This window comes from Mesocricetus auratus, unplaced genomic scaffold (genome assembly GCF_017639785.1).
Source record: "Mesocricetus auratus isolate SY011 unplaced genomic scaffold, BCM_Maur_2.0 Super-Scaffold_100691, whole genome shotgun sequence".
In the NCBI taxonomy this organism is placed as follows: domain Eukaryota; kingdom Metazoa; phylum Chordata; class Mammalia; order Rodentia; family Cricetidae; genus Mesocricetus; species Mesocricetus auratus.
In genome coordinates, this window is record NW_024429267.1 from 55,925,745 (window position 1) to 55,942,839 (window position 17,095).

General features: G+C 55.3%; 1 protein-coding gene across 1 annotated transcript in view; it reads left to right on the plus strand.

Annotated features, from left to right (window-relative positions):
- The window catches only part of Dlec1 (DLEC1 cilia and flagella associated protein), a 40,669-nt gene that overhangs the window by 22,942 nt on the left and 632 nt on the right, over nucleotides 1-17,095 (plus strand). The window contains exons 19-36 of the mRNA XM_040739764.1: nucleotides 962-1,101; nucleotides 5,921-6,074; nucleotides 6,621-6,731; nucleotides 8,934-9,064; nucleotides 9,529-9,708; nucleotides 10,471-10,541; nucleotides 10,839-10,990; nucleotides 11,730-11,848; nucleotides 12,427-12,497; nucleotides 13,290-13,492; nucleotides 13,574-13,678; nucleotides 13,790-13,915; nucleotides 14,030-14,124; nucleotides 14,281-14,365; nucleotides 14,519-14,731; nucleotides 15,596-15,757; nucleotides 16,505-16,658; nucleotides 16,929-17,052. Coding sequence (XP_040595698.1) covers nucleotides 962-1,101; nucleotides 5,921-6,074; nucleotides 6,621-6,731; nucleotides 8,934-9,064; nucleotides 9,529-9,708; nucleotides 10,471-10,541; nucleotides 10,839-10,990; nucleotides 11,730-11,848; nucleotides 12,427-12,497; nucleotides 13,290-13,492; nucleotides 13,574-13,678; nucleotides 13,790-13,915; nucleotides 14,030-14,124; nucleotides 14,281-14,365; nucleotides 14,519-14,731; nucleotides 15,596-15,757; nucleotides 16,505-16,658; nucleotides 16,929-17,052 — 2,396 coding nt within the window. The remainder of the gene's footprint in view (nucleotides 1-961; nucleotides 1,102-5,920; nucleotides 6,075-6,620; nucleotides 6,732-8,933; nucleotides 9,065-9,528; nucleotides 9,709-10,470; nucleotides 10,542-10,838; nucleotides 10,991-11,729; nucleotides 11,849-12,426; nucleotides 12,498-13,289; nucleotides 13,493-13,573; nucleotides 13,679-13,789; nucleotides 13,916-14,029; nucleotides 14,125-14,280; nucleotides 14,366-14,518; nucleotides 14,732-15,595; nucleotides 15,758-16,504; nucleotides 16,659-16,928; nucleotides 17,053-17,095) is intronic.

The window sequence follows — 17,095 nt, forward strand, 5'->3', positions numbered from 1 at the left end:
TTAGCTGCCCTGCATTCAGTCCCCAGCACTGCACACAACTGGGTGCAGTGCACCTCCAGAACTCTGAGCCAGAGGGGTCAGAGGTTCAAGGTCATCCTCCTATGAGGCTGGGATAGGGCCCATTCAGGTCATGTGGCACCTGTAAGCAGTTGTGACCTTCACAATCAATGTCCTGGTCTCCCTGAAGGGAAAGCTAATGCCCTTTCAGGTGTGGCTTTCCAGTGACATCCCACTAACCAGTGCGACCCACCCGGAACCCAAGGTCTCTTAGTCCCACAAGTGCCCCTCTCCTCAGGGGCAGGGCAAGTAGGGGTGGAGGCCCCTTCCCAGAAGCAGACACTGTCTTTAGTGTCTGCTCTCCTGCTGTGTGCACGCACGTGGAGGGGTGGGTTCGCTGACAGGTGAGTCAATCCTGCGTGTGGGAGGGTGAGGAGTGGGGGAAAAACCAGGACGGGGACGAGGGGGGAGCATACTGTGTGTCTGCAGCCTTTGCCCGCCCCCAGCGGGGTGACCTGATGGGGAGCCTCAGCTCAGACTGTCAGAGACGGACCTGGGCCCGCCCAGGACACTCCAGCTCTCCTCCTTGGTCTTCCCCTCCCTCCTTCCACCCCAGGCACCTCTCGCCTCCCTCCTCTTAGCTCTGTGCCAGGAGTGAGGGAGCCCCCCACCCCACCCCACCCCGACCCCCACCCCCACCCCACCCCACCCCGACCCCCACCCCCACCCCCACCCCCGTCTTGCATATCCCTTTACCTGAACACCCAGTCGCTGGGCTCTTGCCCCTGCTGTCCTTACCAGCTGTGGCCCCCGTGCCTGCCCGTCCTCTCCTTGGTTTTGTGCCCGGGAGATCCGTGCCCGGGATATCTGTGCCCGGGAGATCCGGGGGCGACTCGGGGGTGATCCCGGTCCGCACCCGGCTTCCCGGCCTCACTCCCCACTGTGTCTCCTGGGTTGGCCTCAGGTGTCCCCCTTCGACATAGAGCCTTCGAGCGGCCAGCTTCACCCCCTGGGGGAGTGCAAAGTGACCGTCACCTTGGAGACCTCGCACTGCCAGAGTCTGCAGACGGTACTGGAGCTAGAGGTGGAAAACGGGGCCTGGAGGTACGGAGGCATGGGAGGGTGATGGCGGATCTCGGGTTTTTTTGTTTTGTTTTGTTTTGTCTTGTTTTTTACCTCTCGTTGACAGTGTGCGCAACTCTGTATTTATCTAGACCATATTTCTGAGTTTAAACTACAGCGCAGGGGGCTGGCGGGTTGGCCCAGCCGGTGGTTGAGGGTGCCTGCTGTTCTCCCAGATGGCCAAGGGGGCGATTGATTGCCAGCACCCAGGTCAGGCGTCTGGCAACCGCCTGCAACTCCAACTCCAGGGCAGCTGGTGCTGTCTCATGGCTTCCTCGGGCTTGTTTCCCAGCAAGAGGAAGTGTAAGGATGGAAAACAGGAAATGCCCACACTCGTGGGCAAGAGACTGGACGCAATCTGCGTTAAAAGTGCTAATGCCCTTATAGTCTGGTAGGACACACCAGAGGCTTGGAGGGCAGCAGGGCCCTCCCCGCTCTCCCCCCTTCCCTTCCCCCTTCCCTCCTCCCTCCCCCTCCCTTCTGTCTCACTTTTGCAGAAGTTTTCTCATTACGTAAAGAAAAGTTTTGCCACCTCCTCAAACTCATTGCGTACCTCAACGCAAACACAATCCCGTGTCCTTTTACTCTCCCTAGATCTTCCCAAATTCTTCTAAAGCAAAATACCTGGTTTCCCACCCCATCCCTTCTTTTCTGATTTTTTGAGACAGTATCATGTAGCCAAGGCTGGCCTTGAACTCACTATATAGCCAAGGTTGACCTTGGACTCCCTGTATCGTGTAGGCTAGCCTTGGACTCACTATACAGCTGAGGGACCTTACATTTCTGATCCTCCTGCCTCCACCTCTCAAGTATTGGGATAGCAATGCCAGGGCCTGATACAGAATATTTTGTTTAAAAAATATTTATCGTTTCTTAGGGTTTTTGTTTTGGTTTGGTTTGGTTTGGTTTTAAGAGACAGGATTTCTCTGTGGCTTTGGAGGCTGTCCTGGAACTCTGCCTCCCGAGTGCTGGGATTAAAGGCATGAACTCTGTTTCTCTTTTATTTTATTTTATTGGTTTTTTGAGACAGGGTTTCTCTGTATTGTTTTGGAGGCTGTCCTGGAACTCGCTTTGTAGACCAGGCTGGCCTCAAACTCACAGAGATCCACCTGCCTCTGCCTCCCAAGTGCTGGGATTAAAGGCGTGCACCACCAACGCCCAGCCTGTTTCTCTTTTAAACTGATTCACTCTCTTGAACTCACAGAGATCCATCTGCCTCTGTTCCTGGAATTGAAGGGGTGTGCCAACACTACTCAGCTTCTATGGCTGACTAGTGTGGCTGGCTTCACTTTCTGATCTTCAGTGCTTTTATTAGATCATAAACAACGTATCACCACACACAGCTTTCTTACAGAACACAGGATACTAGCTCATGGGTGGCCTCTCCCCCCATCAATCAATAATTAAGAAAATGCTCTACAGACCAGCCTGCAGCTCTTCTTAGTGGAGGCAGTCCTCAGTTGAAGCTCCCTCCTCTCAGATAACCATAGCATGTGTCAAGCTGACATAAAACCACCAGCACAGCCACCAGCTCTCCCCACCAAAACAACAACAGCAGCAACAACAACAAAAAACCCCACAAGACAGTAGAAGGGAGAGTAGATGGGAAGAGGGAGGTAATTAGTGAGAGGAGGGCAAGGGAGTCAATGGGTGGGTAATTAAGACACAGATGTATGTATGAAAATGCTACAATGAATCCATTGTTATGAGTTATTCATGCATGCTAAAAGAATTAAGAAATCAGATTCTCAGCCAGCTGGTGGTGGTGGCTCACACCTTTGATCCTTGCACTGGGGAGGCAGAGGCAGGCAGATCTCTGAGTTCTCGGATCTGTGAGTTCAAGGCCAGCCTGGTCTACAGCGTGAGCTCCAGGACAGCCAGGGTTGTCTCAGAAAGCAAAAACAAACACACAAATAAACAAGAAGAAGTAGTCTCATTTACATTCCTGAGTTTGTATGAAATCATTATATCTCTAACATGCAAGTCTCTAATTAGATACACTACTTTCAACCATTCTGCAGCCAGGTTCTCTTGAGAATTTTTTTAACTACTTATTTATTTTTATTTCATGTGCAATGGTGGGTTTTTTTTTTTTTTGGTTTTTTTTGGGGGGAGGGGGTTTTCGAGACAGGGTTTCTCTGTATTGTTTTGGAGGCTGTCCTGGAACTCGCTCGGTAGACCAGGCTGGCCTCGAACTCACAGAGATCCGCCTGCCTCTGCCTCCCGAGTGCTGGGATTAAAGGCGTGCACCACCAACGCTGGGCTTAGCAGGAAACTATTAGGAATCATTTATTGCCATTTATTTATTTATGCCAGTCCTGTTTGGTTTTATCTTGGGTCTCAGGGCTGCCCTGCCTCTAATTCTTGGCCAGCCAGGAAATGTCAGTCATTGGCTTCCTCTCATGACGCGGGCCTCAGATGGGACCAGTCACTGATTGGTCGCCTTTGCCCCTGCATGTCTCGCAGGCAGGGTCGATTGCAGGTCTGTTTTCTGGTTGGGTTGATATCGCAGTCCCACTGCCTTGTTATCAGAAGGTGACCATTTTGAGCTGTCTACCTCCCATTATGCTACAAAAATATCACCCTGAGTGGGTGACCCAGACCCAGAAAGATAAACACGGCATGTGCTCTCTCATAAGTGGATACTAGTTGTTAAGTGAAGAATAACCATGCTACAAACCGCAGACCCAAAGAGGCTAAGTGACAAGGAAGGCTCAAAGGGGACACACACACACATGCATGCTCGCACGTGCACACACAAGCACGCACACACACACACACACACACACACACACGCACGCACACACGGGTCTCCCTGGGAAGGGGAGCAGGAAGATCAGGCTGAAGGTGGGAGGAACGGAGTGAAAGAGACTGGAATTGCGGGACATTTGGGCGCAATGTAGAAACTAGTGCAGCAGCGGGAAGTCCCTGGAATCTGCCAGAGTGACCCTGAAGTCTCCCAGTAATGGCAGCGTGTGTCGGCAGTCTCAGTGTTGGAGAGGCCGAGGCAGGCAGCTCCAGGACTCACTGGCTGGCCAGCCTAGCTGGACCCTGTCTTGAAAGCAAAGTGGACAGCAACTCAAGACACCTAACATTGACATTGACCTCTGACACCCCGCCCCCACATACACAGGAGACTTTGTTACAGCCAGACAACCATTCAAACATCTGAAATAGGAATATTGCAAATTTAAGCACTGCCCAAGATACAAAACAAGACTATGTATTATATTATATGTGTTATACTTAGTAATATGATATATAAGCTATATGTAATATTATGTGTGCATGTATATATAACTTCTTGCAAGGACTCAAGCAACTCACCTAACTGTGGCAACCCCAGGCTCTTGCTTTTAAGGCCTCTCAGATGATTGACAGGCCCGTGTGTGCTCTCTAAGATAATATCGTTTGATCACTACATTAGCTCACCATAATGTTGTTACTCTCACTACAAAATGGCGTGGGCCATCAAGACACGTAACACACTTGTCCATCAAGCTCCTACCTCACGACAAGAAAAAAAAATGAACAAATGAAAAGCAACTCTCTTTGTGTCCATCAGAGAATCAAGAATGTACCAGCCCAAACCCAGGGAGAGGTCACAGGTAGAAAACAGGCTGGTTTCCCCAAAGCAGCAATGGTTGGAGCCAGAAGGGACACTCAACAGCTTCATTAAATCCTCAATGTCAGCTGGGATAAGACTCAAAGCTTTTGGGAGCTGGCATCGTTTACTTTTTGTTGTGATAAACTCCTCTGACCAGCCGGGCAGTGCTGACACACAACTTTAATCCCAGCACTTGGGAGGCAGAGGCGGGCAGATTTCTGAGTTCAAGGCCAGCCTGGCCTACAGAGTGAGTTCCAGGACAGCCAGGTCTACACAGAGAAACCCTGTCTCTAAAAGTCAACAACAACAACAACAAAATACTCTGACCCAAAGCAACTTAGCGAAAGAAAAGATTTGTCTTACACTTCCAGGTCAAGGTGCTTCAATGAGGGGAGTCGGGGCAGGAAGTGGGAGCAGAAACCGTGGAGCGCTGCTGGCTGGCTCCCTCACAGGCTCACGCTCAGCTCACTTTGTTACACAGCCCAGAATCACCTGCCCAGGGAATGGCGCTGCCCGCAGTGGGCTGAGCCTTCCCGCTTCAGTTACAATCCAGACAGTCTCCCACAGACACACCCACAGGCCAATCTGGACAACCCCTCAGCTGAGTGTACATTCTCAGGTGACAAGGCTATGCCAGATTGGCAGTTAAAGTTAATTAGGACAGGAGAGCCTAGATTCCTGTGGGAAAGACAAGAACGTTCTTTTCACTTGGTGACCATCCTGAAATAAACCCAGAGTGTTCTCTTTAAAATTTCTCAGATATCTCGAGTGATTTAAGACTTAAGCAGTTTGTTCCTATGTGATCATTGTTGAAGAATAAGAATATGGTTGTGTTCTGAACAATGAGCCTGCGTTTTGGCTGCAGCTTTGCCAAACTTGCTTTTTAGGAGTTTTGTTTGTTGTTTTGGGTTTCTTGAGGCAGGGTCTCACTGCAGCCCTGGCTTGCCTGAAACTTGCTCTGTAGACCAGGCTGGACTGAAACCCACAGTGATGCCCTTGTCTCTGCCTCCTGGGTTCTGTAATTATAAATGTGCTACCCCTAGGTGGGTTTTTTGTTTGTTTGTTTTGTCTTTTGTTTGTTTGTTTTTATTATTATTGTATTAATAGATTCCTCGGGGCTTTCCCCAAATGTCCTCATGCCATTTGTAAACTGGGGAGGTTTATTTTTTCCTTTTCTGATTTCCTGTGTTGCAGCTACCTTCCTGTGTATGCTGAGGTACAGCAGCCTTACGTATACCTGCAGAGCAGCCACGTGGAGTTCAGAAACCTGTACCTGGGTGTGCCCACAAAGTCAACCGTTGTGCTGGTCAATGGCACACTCCTGCCCACCCGGTTCCACTGGGGCAAGGTGATCGATTGAGCCTGACTAGCAGCAATCTGAACGACCCTGAACGACCACCCTCCAAATAAATGTTAAGCCTTCCTCCCGAAGGCCACGGTCCCACCCTCAGTTCTCAGAAAGGCATGGCTCCTTAAGGAGCAGCTCATCTTGCCTGACCTCTCCTGGCTCCGTCTTTAGGAAATTCTAGTTCCCTGCCCAAGAAGGAGTTCCTGGTGAGCACAGCTGGGACCTCCCAGGCAGCACAGCCCATTGCTGGTCTGCACAGCTCTTTGGAACCTAGTCACAGCAATGCCCCTGTGGTGGACAGTGGAGCTTGCTCTGAGAGAAATCTAAAAACCCGCTGCCTTCTGCTGCCCACTAGAGTGGGTTGCACGGTTTATCCAGGCAACTCCTCGGTGGGTGGTGAGGCCCACCGTGCCTGGGGAGGAGAGAAGGCTCTGTGGTTCATTCCTGACACGCCCAACCCTGTCGGGTTTGCTGTGTTAGCACTCTGTGTAAACCAGGTGCGTCTGGTAGCCTCATAAGACAGTAACTCCATCCTGTGTCTTCCAGCTCCTGGGGGCCCATGCAGACTTGTGCACAGTGACAATCTCTCCCAGACGTGGCCTACTGGGCCCCAGTGAGGAACGCCAGCTCAACTTGGATTTTACAGCCAACACAGGGGTGAGTAAGGCTGTTTGGGAGTGCTTCATGGAACCGATGCTTCCAGGGAGGGCTAACAGACCCTGCTCCTTATGACTGGGCACGAGATTTAATGGGTTTGTGCTTAGGGATCTCTTTCATTCTGGACCTACTCTCTGAGACCACAAGGCCAGAGAGCCTAGAGTAGGCTCAGATGTGGTCTGAGATCCATTGACCACATTGCCACCAGCCCTACCCTTCTCTAGGCAAGTCTCTGTGACCTCAGGCAGCTCAATTGTCCACTTTACCCAGGGTAAAGTCATTACTCAAGGCAGGCACTGTTCTGGGTGCTGCTGGGGGAGACCATCAGGTGGCTAGTATCCTCCCAGGAGAGGCTGGGCTTCTCCCTGCGTATCCCCGAGGGATGCCATCACAGCAGGACCAATTCAGTATTTAGGTGATGCTGACCAACTCTGTGGATCTTCTGGGAAAAAAAACATCCCCAACCCTTAGAAAGGGCTATTCCTCCTTTCTTTTTTTTTTTAATGTATTAGCCGATGGTGGGGGTACACACCTTTAATTCCAGTACTCTGGAGGCAGAGGCAGGAGGATCTCTTTGTGAGTTCAACCAGCCTGGTCTACAAAAGCTAGTTCCAGGACAGGCTCCAAATCTACAGAGAAACCCTGTCTTGAAAAACAACAAAAAATTATTTATTTTTATTTTATGCTCATTGGTATTTTGCCATGGGTGTTGGGTTCCCTGGACCTGGAATTACAGTTGTGAGCTGCCATGTGGGTGCTTGGAATTGAACTCAGGACCTCTGGAAGAGCAGTCAGTGCTCTTAACCACTGAGCCATCTCTCCAGCCCTTTTATTTTTCTTTTTAATGTTTTACTTACTTGTGTATTGTGTGTGTATGTGTGCATGAGTGCATGTGTGTGTGTGTGTGCATGTGTGTGTGTGCATGCGTGTGTGCATGAGTGTGTGTTAAGAGTGAGTGCACATGTGAGGTCAGAAGTCAGCTTTCAGAGACTTCCAGGCCCAGCTACCAACTGCCCAGTGGCAGACATGGGGCCAGTGAGCTCGCTTACACAGCCAAGCCTAGGTGCCAGCCTGACAGGCAGATAGGCCCACGCCTAGCGTGGAACAGCTTCCTGCTGCCCACTGCAGAACAGGCACTGCTCTCCGGAAGTTGCTTTGATGATCCCCTGTATCAGTTACTTTTCATATCCTTGCCGTGACAAAAGCAAGCCAAGGAAGGAAAGATATATTAACTCAGAGGCCGCAGAGCATCACGGCGGGGAAGCTTATAGCTGGAATTCTAATTGTTTTTAATAATAAAAGAAAAAAACCCTGATCAGATATAGGGTTAATGCTGAAAGATCAGGGAAACAGAGCAGTTTCCCTAGTTCTCGCCTCTACTGAATCCTCAGACTGAACCTAATGTGCGCCTATCTCCTTCTACCTTATATTCCTCTCTCCACCCAGCCATATCACTCCTGTCTCCACCTCCCTAGTGCTAGGATTAAAGGTGTGAGCCACCATCACCTGGCTCTGTTTCTCTTTTAGACTGGATCAGTCTCGTGTAGCCCAGGCTGGCCTCGAACTCACAGAGATCCGCCTGCCTCTGCCTCCCGAGTGCTGGGATTAAAGGCGTGCGCTACCACTGCCTGGCCTCTGTGGCTAACTAGTAGCTGGCTCTGCGCTCTGATCTTCAGGCGAGCTTTATTTGTTAGAGCACAAAGAAAACATCACCACAGAAGCCAGGCCCACAAGAGTGGGAGGTGGCTGGTCACATCGCAACTGCAAACAGGAAGCAGAAAGAGATGGATGCTGGCGCTTCCTTATACTCAGTCTAGGGTTTTCACCCACGGAATGGTATGCCCACATTAAAGACGGGTCTCCCCACCGCAGCTAAGCCTGTCTCCTTCACAGGCATGTCAAACACCCACTCCTATGGTGATTTTAAATCCCGTCAAGCCGACAACAGAGGTTAACCGTTGTCCCTTCCTGTGTATATATACAGACATGTAGGGCTGACACATATATCCATAAGCCTAGAGGGAGGGTCAGCATCTAAGGGCCTTGTCTGGGCTGGCAGGGTGGCTCACTGGAGGCCATTGGAGGCCCTTCCTCAGAGAGAAGCCAGGCTTTCATGTTGTTACCCACGGTAGTAGAAGTCTGTCTGGGCTCATCTTCTGAGGTCCTGGCCCTGAAACCAACCTGTGGATCAACTCCTTGCAGGAAAATCTGACCGATTTGGCCCTCCCTTGTCATGTGTCTGGCATGGAGGAGCCACTGGCCCTGGGCATCTCTGGGAAGCCTCTGGGACTGCAAGTGACTATCACCATCTCCCCAGAGGACTCTGATGGAAGGTGAATCCAGCGTAGGGGAAGCCTCATGGAGGGCTGGCAACGCACAATGGTACTGGTCCCCATTCCTCCAGAGCGAACTCCTACATCTGAGAGAAGGCTAGCAAGTTGTCACGGGCCCTCGCTCTCTCTGCAGAAACCAATCCTTCCATTCCACCCAGTGTGGCGTTTCTGTACACACTGTGGTGCAGGCAGGAGATGGCAGGGGGCATCTATGAGTTTTCCCTTAGGAGGCCCAACAGTCTGGCCCGTGCCACTCTGACCCCACGAGGGCAATCTGCTGTTCTCACACTCCTCTGGCACCGTGGAGTGGCAGGGAGGCTGGGCCTCCGGCCTGACTCTCCATGAGGAGGAAACCCATATTAAGGTTGGGTTTTGGGACTAGCCCCCACCCCACCCAGGGGGGCTCTCGGAACTGGACCAAGAGTGGCAGGTAACACAGTGGCGTGGTTTGGTGCCGCCTCCAGTACGCAATGCTCAGGCCCCCGGGAGGAGCTCCGCTTGGACTTCGGCTCCAAAGTGCCACTGAGGACACGTGTGACTCGCCAACTCACCCTGACGAATTGTTCCCCGATACAGACCCCTTTTACCCTCAAATTTGAGTACTTTGGAAGCGCCCAGGAGGCTCTGGACAGAAAGACCAGCCTGTAAGTCCCAGTCTCTTCTCGGGGCATTTCCCAGGGTGTGTGGGGTCAGATGGGTTATCCGCAGTGGTTCGAGTTTTTGTTTGGAAGGCTAGAGGCTGATTGGGGAGGGGAGGGGGAGGCAGATAGGTGTAGATGGGGAAATGCACAGAGGGGCTGGCTCCTACAGGCCACCTGGCAGACGCCACGGTGACCCGAGGGAGAGGCCAGGCTTTTGTCTCCTTGGATGTGGAGGGCTTCTGAGACCAGGTAGGAGAGATGTAAACAAGGGAGATGCTGCTGTTGACAGGCGGAGGTGCGGGGTAAGGACTTAGACATAGGGCCGTCCCGGACACTGGGTCACGGGTCTGAGCTGCCAGGTCCCTGCGGTGAGGAAGCGCTGTCTAGACCGCTAGCTTCCCGCTACAGCTCGTCAGTGCCTCCCGGTGCCAGACCAGGGAACGGCTGGGCAGAGCGGGGGCCTGCGGCAAAGGGCGTCCAAGAGCTGGGCACCCGGAGCTGGGTTTGCCTCTGGGATAACAGATCTGTGGCTCAGAGATGGCTCTGTGGGTTTCCTGTCACTTTAGGGGTGGCCTGCAGCTAGGGCTGCTTTGGACGGTAGAGGTTCAGTGGGAAGGGAAATGTAAAACAGCGGAGAGGAGGGGACCTCAGGGGAGCAGGCTACCTCCCCGTGCCGAGCACCTGTCCAGACGATTCTAGCACAGGCTGTAGCTCAGGGGGTGGGAAGGGCTGACTGCTCCGATACTATTTTCTGTCTCTGCGAAGCCCTGACCTGCCCCCAGCCCTGCTAAAGACAGCACGCATCCAAGAGCACTTGGCCAAGAAAGAGCAGATGGGTAAGTGTTGGGCCCAAGCCACGGCCAGGTTTGGGCCATGGAGGGAAATGGGGACAGCGACTCACTCCCTCTCAGTATACTCCTCAGTGAGGCCCCCCAACATGGCTGCGTGGTATGTAGGACCTGGTTTTGTTTGGGGGTTGGTGGCGGCTCACAGAGGAGGGCTTGACCTCATGAGAGGTACAAGGGCGGGCCAGCCAGGGCCAGTCTAGAGAGGCCATGCGGTGACCCCACCAGGGCCAGGCTTTGCTAACTCTCAGCCCAAGGTCCCGACCCTCTGTGTCCTGTCCTCCCCAGACTTTATGGAGAACATGTTATCTCACAGGAAAGGAGCCGCTTTCTTCCCCCACGTCTCCCAGGGCATGCTGGGAGCCTACCAGCAGCTGAATATTGACATCACAGGCTGTGCCAACATGTGGGGCGAGTACTGGGATGACCTCCTTTGCACGGTAAGGGCGGGGTGTGGGCACACAGCTCCTAGTCTCCTCTCTGCCGGCCGTGGCCTCTCCAAGCACAGCTGCTGCCATGCGATGCTCGTACACGCTGCTGTAGCCTGTGGAGTCAAGGCCGAGAGCCCTCATGTGTAACAGAACCTTCTGGATCTCTGTGATGCACAGGGCTGGGACCACCATGAGGGGGACAGGAAAGGGCACGCCAGGAAGAACAGCAAGGAGTAAAGGGGGGACAGTAACAGCTGTCCAGCACGCACCCTTACCCAGGCCTCTGCATTCGATCGATTTCTAGGCAGCCTATACACACACACGCACACACACATGCACACGCACCACACACATGCACACACAACGCACATGAACAAACATACACACATACATACAGTAGTGCACACACACTTTCATACAATACACACACACAACACACGCATGTGTACACGCACACACACACAACCTTCAACAAACTAAAAGATATTTGAACAAAGGGGCCAAAAGAGGCCAGAGGCCCTGTGGCTGGGTCAGCAGAAGGTAGCAGGCTGTGAGGGAAGGAAGGACAGGCAGGAGCCAGGGGTGAAGCAGCCCAAGCTGGAGGCGTCTGGGTCAGGAACTGGACAGCGAGTGAGGCCGAGTTCAACTGGAACCGAGTTCTGGGGACCCTGGGCTGGTTGGACAAGTGGGAGCTTTGCCTGAAAGGTATGCAGAGGCCCTCACTGACGAAGAGCTGGTGCGTTTGCAGGTGGGGGGCCTGCCAGTAACTGTCATCCCGGTGTACATGGCTGTGGTGGGCTGCCCCATCAGTTCCCTGAGGAACACATGCTACAGCGTGGCCCCATTCCAGAAGGAACCTACCATCAGGTACCCAGCTTCAGCCCAGGCTTCCGTACCCTGACCACCCCAGAGCGTTCTGGCTGTCCGTCTGACCACCCCAGAGCCTTCTGGCTGTCCGTCTGACCACCCCAGAGCCTTCTGTCTGTCCTTCTGACCACCCCAGAGCCTTCTGTCTGTCCTTCTGACCACCCCAGAGCGTTCTGGCTGTCCGTCTGGCTCGTCTATGCTGGCTGCTGGCTCTCCAGCTGACTTAGGGTCACCTGAGTCACCCACAAAGAGGCTCTAGGGCAGGGCTATCTTGGAGAAGAGAAGCCTCAGGGGACAGGGCTGACATTTGCGTGTCTCTGAGGGCTTTGGGGCGGGTGGATGGACAGAGAGTGATCCAAAGCAGTGCCAGCCCCTAGGGATGACACTAGGATCCATGTGACGAGCCCAGGCAGAATGTCAGCAATTGAGTGATGTGGCAGTTCAGTTCTGCAGCCCTGGGTCCTGGTGTCACCCAGGCAAGGACAGATAGCGGGCCCCAGTCCCACCCAGGTCTCCTGCCCCACAAGGTTACACAGTCTATACAGAGTGTCCTGGCTCAGGCTGCTCTCTCCTCCCAGGTTTGGGACCCAGATCTCCGGGGGAGACACGGTCACCAGAGTCCTCCGTCTGTATAACTCCAGTCCCTGCGGTGAGTTGCTCGCCACGGTCAGGGTGGCGTGTCCCGCGGGGAGAGGAGACGGCCTTGGGGAGCTGACAGCCACAGGCAGGACCCAGGAGTGCAAGCGGCCTGTAGCCCTTAAGACAGACGCAGAGGTTCAAAGTAGAGAGGTGGCTTAAGTCCAGGCTTAAGAGACAGGGCCTCCCATCCCTGAGGACGGGACTCATCCTTGCTTAACTTTGTGTCACCAGGGTCACTGTGCCCAGGGACAGACACTTGCAGGGCCCCCCCTCTCTCAGTCCTCCATCCAGCAGTATGTGAGCTACAGATCAGGTGCCACACAAGGGATTGGGGTTCCTGAGAGGACAAGAAAAGGGGAACTCGAGGCAGGAACCTGGAGACAGGTACGGAAGCAGAGACTACGGAGGAGGAGAGCTGCTTACAGGCTTGCCCTCTTGGCTTATTCAGCTTGTGTTCTTACCTGCCCAGGGGTGAGCTTGCCCAGGGCCCTGCTGGGCCTCCCACACAAATCATCAACAAGAAAATGCCCCCTCAGACACACGCGCGTAGGCCAAACTGCTGGAGGCTGTTTCTCAAGTGAGGTCTCCTCTTCCTACCAGCGCCTCTAGTTTGGGACGCATTGACAGAAACTAACCAGCACACACCTCAAGCACTTGACCAAATCAGCCATCTTCTCACCCCCACCCACCCACCCCAAGAACTGCGTTCCAAAGTGGCGGCATTATACGAATAGCGAGGAACACGGAGGTGAGGATCGGGAGGAGACACCCACTCTCCTTTTCCCTCTTGGCTCTCCCCCAGACATCCGCCTAGACTGGGAGACCTATGTCCCAGAGGAAAAGGAAGACCGGCTGCTGGAGCTGCTTGTATTTTATGGGCCGCTCTTCCCCCTGCTGGACCAAGCAGGGAACGAGCTCCTGTGCCCCGAGACCTCCGAGGCCAGCTCCCCGGGGTCCCCAAGTTCCACCACCGAGTCCGTGTCTGGCCACGCAGTCCCCTCGTCGGTGAGCAGGAGCGCAGGGCATGCGAGAAGCGGCCGGGTTCGGTTCGAGCCCACTCGAGCTCCGGGGTCTCGTTGGTCACAGGGCAGCGGCAGCACCAGGACTGAAGAGCAGATCATCTCAGTCATCCTGCAGGGGCACGAGGGGGTGCCCTCCAACAGCGTGTACCGCATCAGCCCCAAGCAGGTGGTGAGTGGGCGGCGGGCGGCGGGCGGCGGGCAGAGGGCGGGTGCTCTCTGGTGGAGCTGCCCTGGCCTGGTTGAGCACAGGCCAGGGCTGAGGCTGCTGTGCTCCTACCAGGTCATCCCAGCTGGGGGCAACAGCACCATGCACATCTCCTTCACGCCCATGGTGCTCGACCTCGATATTCCGCACAAGGTGGGGTGCACGGGCTATGCCCTGGGCTTCATGAGCTTGGACAAGGAGGTGAGCCTTCTCACCTGGGGTGAGGGTGCCACAGCCACCCCCTCCCCCCTGCGCGGCACACTGCCTCCTCAGCCCCGGGACCACCAGTGATCTCTGACGGCTTGGGCTCTGCAGACAGACAGAGAGATCCCGGGTCGGATGCGCCGCCTTCAGGACTTTGCCGTGGGCCCCCTGAGACTAGATCTGAATGGCTATGTGAGGCTTGCACAGTGAGTCAACCGGATCTCCCTCCCCAACCCTCATCCCCTTGAGACCGGAACCTCATGTCTCTGGGCAGGCATAGAAGGGAGGAGGAGCCAACAGGGACGGGGAGGTGACGCGGGAGACCCAGATCCTGGCACCCTGAGTAGCGCCTGCCACTTCAGGCTGACCGTGGAGCTGGACAAAGGTGGCTACTTGGAGTTCCGGTGCCAGGCCAGCGACCTCATCCCGACAAATCCTTGCCGTGGGGTGAGTATGCTGTCACCCCGAGCCAGCCAAAGGACTTGAATCTCCCATGTGCCTGTGGGTCCTTCTGAGTCCCTTCCCCAGAGTCACGGCCTGAGGAGCAGGAAGGGATGCACCATGGGCCCACCCCCTCATCCCCTCCACCCGTGACCCCAGGTGCTGAGTGACCGGCTTATCACCCGCAACCTGAAACTGATCAACACCACGGAAATCCTGCACCACTTCCGGATCCTGGCCTTCAGGCCCTTCTTCATCTCTCAAGATGGGGCCGGCTGGGACAACAGCGCCTGTGACCACCGTCACCAGTGCGAAGAGGAGATGGCGTCCTCAGGCCAGCAGCTGTTACTCCGCCCACAGGAGAACATGCTGGTCAGTGCAGGGGCACGCCACCTCCCTCCTCACCTCTACAGGCAACACACACGTACACACGCACACACACACACACAAGCTCTAGATCTAAACAAGCCTGTAAAACTGAATTCACCATCACCACGCCCTGTCCCACGTGGAGTCTTCTCAATGTCTTTTGTCTCAGCAACCTCCAGAGCTCTTAACTCCCCACCCCACCCCCAACCAATCGAGCCCCAGGACGGCCTCTGACTTGGTAGTGCTACCCAAGCTTCTCATCTTGGCCCTAGATAGTGGTTCCCAGACCTGGGGAAACCAGCCTTTAGAATGCCTGAAACAAGTACAATCGCCCAGACCCCTTCAGCCCCCCTTTCCACAGGAAAGTCACGGCTGAGGCCCAGGAACCAGTACTAGTAGCAAACACCCCAAGCTGATTGTGTCTTGAGGGCTCGGAGCCCAAGCCCTGCTCCGTCTGGCCTGAGTTCCACGCCCCTCCCCAGCCTTCTGTTCTCAGCCCGCTCACGTTCCACAGCAGCCAGGGGCACTGTGGGAGGGAAAATTGCCATGGATGTCCCATTTCAGACCCTAGCGGACCCCTCATGTCCCAGGTCACCCTAGGTGAGACGGGCAGTGTCCTTCCTCTGCCCCCTCCAGCAGACTCCCTAGGACAAAGAAGGATGGCTTCCGTGCTGAGCCCGTGTGCAGGGCTCGGGGACCAAGTACTCCACACAGGGGCGCTGCGGAGCCACGTGCTGGGCAGCTTGGCCTCTCTGGGCTCCACAAACCCTATAAGCTGGGCCCCCCCCCCCCCGAACAGGACCTGGCTGGGCCAGCAGGCCACCTGCCTCCGGTGGCCTGTGTGACGCTGTGTCCGCCTCTGCTCAGGTGGCCATGTCCTTCTCACTCTCCCTGGAGCTGCTGTCCTACCAGAAGCTCCCAGCTGATCAGATGCTGCCTGGAGTGGACATTCAGCAGAGTGAGCACGGAGAGAAACAGATGGTATTCACGCAGAACCTGCATCTGTGCTTCACCAACCAGACTGTGCAGGCACGAGCTAAGCTTCCCCCTCCCACCCGACCCCCACCCCACCCCCACAGGAGGAGGATGGCACCAGAGCGGGGGGGAGGAGCCAGGGTGCTCCCTGGAGGAGGTGGCAGGTGAAGCCTGCTTCTTGGTTAATCAAGAGAAAATGGAAGCTACACAGAGCGACCTAGGGTCTGGACTCATTTGGTGGGGCACGGTGAGGCTGAGGAAGCTGTGTGAGGTACACTGCTTCGCTCCCGTAGGGCTTTGAGAGCCAGTGAGCAGGTCACACAGAGCTAACGGGTAGACCCTGTGAGATGCCAGGGAGACCAGAAGCAGGGCAGGGAGCAGCCCTGCAGCCTGGAACCCGGCAGCAGCTGGGGCCCGAAAAGCGGTTGACCGTGGCGGTAACCTGAGTGACTCGAGGGGCCTCTGAGAGGCCTTGGGCCACTCGGCTCCGGGTCTAATGAGCTGGGGAGCGTGCCTTGGATCCCACAGGAGGAGGAGGACAGACAAGGAAGGTGATGGAGGCCATGGGAGGGCGGCTGGCAGAGAAGCTGAGGTGTCCCTGTGGCCCCGCAGGGTTCCCCCTCCCCTTCCCCCTCCGGCTCTGGTGGCAGTGCCAGCCTCCTGCTGCCTAACGGCCTGCCACCCAGCTCTGTTCACAAGTGTCGGTAGCTGGGGGAGGCCGGTTTCCCCCGTGCCCCAGTTCAGAACAACACCCCAGCGGGACAAGGCCGCCTCATCCCTCACTGAGTCTCGGGCTCCTAGGAGGTGCCCCTGCGGGCTGTCGTGGCCGTGCCGTCGCTGCAGCTCTCCACCAGCTGGGTGGACTTCGGGACCTGCTTTGTGAGCCAGAAGCACAGCCGGGAGATCTCCCTGATGAACCTCAGCGACTGCCTGAGCTACTGGACAGTGCTGATGGGTATGTCCCTCACATGCTGCTGCTGCTCCTTGGCGGGACCCAGCAAGACCCCTGCGGAAGACGGCAGGGTCCTGTCCCTGGCTCTAGGGCCAGTGGCACCTGAGTCCACCAGTCATCCAGTCCCTGGTTGCCCTGCCCTGGTAGCTGGAAGGACCAGAGGCGGCAGCTGAGAGGCTGGTCTGGTCTGGTCTGGTCTGGTCTGGTCCGGTCTGGGGCACAGCATCGGAAGCAGCCTGTGCCCACGTGTGGCCTCCTCTCTTCTGGGTGCAGGACAGGAGGAACCAGCCAGCGAGGATAACGCCTTTGGGGTCTTCCCAAGCAGTGGGCTGCTGGAGGCCCGACCCACCAATTCACCCCCAGCCTCCATTCCCCTTCAGGTGTTCTTCAGCCCAAGGTCAGTGCTGCTTCCCGCCCCCCCCCGGGCACCCACCCCCACG